Below are 2,076 nucleotides of genomic sequence, written 5' to 3'. Positions count from 1 at the left end.
TACTCTGGAATTTAATTCTCTCTTGTGAAAATTATAAATTAAAAGCAATTTAACATTTATGTTCATTATTATATATTTTATATTTTAGTTATATTATTAAACTTTAAATTTATCTCTATATAAGTATTTTATAGTATTTTTAACATAAATAATATTTAAATTAGAAAATTTTTAAATAAATTTTTTTTTGGAAATTTTAAGATATAATAATAGAAAATGAGGTCTTATAATATATCCCATAGCATTCCTGGCACAACTTTAATTTCAAGAAATATAATATTAAATAAGCGCATGGACGATTTGTTTAGAGATTCGAATAATATATCTAAAAACAGAAATTGTACATACTCCATCCTGTGTAGATTCATTATTGTATCGATAATTTTTTTTTTATATATTTATCCTCAAGTAAGACATATATAAATAGGTGAATTAATTATATTTTTTTATTGAAATTTACAAAAAAATTATAATTTTATTAGTTTACAAATTATTTTTAAATACTTGATTTTAATTTTTTGTTATAGTATTCATATGAGTCACAGGAGAATGTAACTATGGGACTACATTTCAGTGAGTATCATTCAAGAATATTGATCCAACAACAAATTGGTAATATAAAAGCAGTAAATAGACATAATAAAAGGAACTTTGAACAATTAATGTATAAATATGCGGGTGAAAGTAAAATTATTATTGTTGGGATGATCTTTGGCATGAAAAGTGAATTAATGCATTGTCCTTCATTAGAAGAATATCCTTCATCATTAAAACAACCTTTATGGTTAATGTGGAGTGATTATTTAAATTTGAGAATAAGTTATTTAGAAGTTCAAGAAAGTCATAAGTTTGATGAATTAAAAAGATCCGAAAATTCATATCATCTTTTTTTAGATATATATGGTAGTTTAATTAGGGAATGGATTAATTTGCGTTTGGAGCTAAGTAAAACGTTTTTTTTTTTTTTGAGGTATGTGTACGTTTTGCTTAAATATGCATATATTTACGAAAATAAAACTGGAGATACTATAAATATTAAGAATCTTTTATTTGATGGAACATTGGGAATTCCAGGTGCAAAAATGATAACTGGTGATAAAAGTATAGTATTATCTATAAAAGATCTATCGAATTTAAAATATAACGATATGGTTAGATTAAATGATAGCAAAATTGCTGAAGCATTAAATGATCTAATAGAATCGATAAGCATTAAGGATAAATCTCGAAATTGGACATTGCTATTTAGAGAAAAAAATAAATAAAATATAAAAATTTATGAAATTTATTTTATCATTTTCAGTAAAAATTGATTTAGACAAAATATAGATATATAAATTTTCAATTTTTTATAATGATCATGGCCATATATAGTTTTATTATAGAATAAGAAATATTAGGGCAAACAATTTTAAATATAATTTTTTAACATAATTAGTAATATTAGAAATATGGAGTCATGAAAATTAATATAATGATAAATATAAATAGTTTGATATTATAAAAAACTGTTTCAAATATGTTTTATCTTGTCTATTTCTTTATGTATATGTATACAAATAAATGATAATACATATTCTTTATTAAAATGTAATGCAAACAATTTTTTATGTTTATATGGTTTTTTCTAATTTTACAAATTGTAAATATGTGAGTATTATGCATTAAATTTAAAATTTTTTGTTTAATTTTTTTCTCTTTAAAATTTAAGTTTTATATTGTAAAAAGTTAATTTTATTTGTAGATAACATGTATTTAACAAAGTTATTCAAACTTGAAAAATATGTTTGTTTTAGTTAAAAGTATAGATTAGAAGTATTATATTTTGTATTATTTATCTAAAGTTATTACAATAGTATTAATGTTATTGAGTAATAAATAAAGATATAGATTTATGAGCTATTAGTATGTTAATGTATTTTGTTTTCAGGGTTCAGGGTTCAGGGTTTAGGGTTCAGGGTTCAGGGTTCAGGGTTTAGGGTTCAGGGTTTAGGGTTTAGGGTTTAGGGTTCAGGGTTCAGGGTTCAGGGTTCAGGGTTTAGGGTTCAGGGTTTAGGTTTAGGGTTCAGGGTTTAG

At 22.4% G+C, this 2,076-nt stretch overlaps 1 protein-coding gene across 1 annotated transcript, besides 1 other annotated feature; it reads left to right on the top strand.

The window, feature by feature from the left end:
• Positions 1 to 216: 216 nt before the first annotated feature.
• On the top strand, positions 217 to 1,265 carry PRELSG_0012200 (Plasmodium exported protein, unknown function; the record flags this gene model as incomplete). Its single annotated transcript, XM_028679959.1, has 2 exons — positions 217 to 408; positions 528 to 1,265. The coding sequence occupies 2 exons, from the start codon at positions 217 to 219 to the stop codon at positions 1,263 to 1,265; spliced, it is 930 nt and encodes a 309-aa protein (XP_028531089.1).
• Positions 1,266 to 1,946: 681 nt separating this feature from the next.
• Positions 1,947 to 2,076: a repeat region.

This window comes from Plasmodium relictum (genome assembly GCF_900005765.1).
Source record: "Plasmodium relictum strain SGS1 genome assembly, contig: PRELSG_00_v1_103, whole genome shotgun sequence".
In the NCBI taxonomy this organism is placed as follows: Eukaryota; Apicomplexa; class Aconoidasida; order Haemosporida; family Plasmodiidae; genus Plasmodium; species Plasmodium relictum.
Note: the sequence above shows the minus strand (reverse complement) of the source record. Positions and strands in the feature narration are given on the sequence as shown.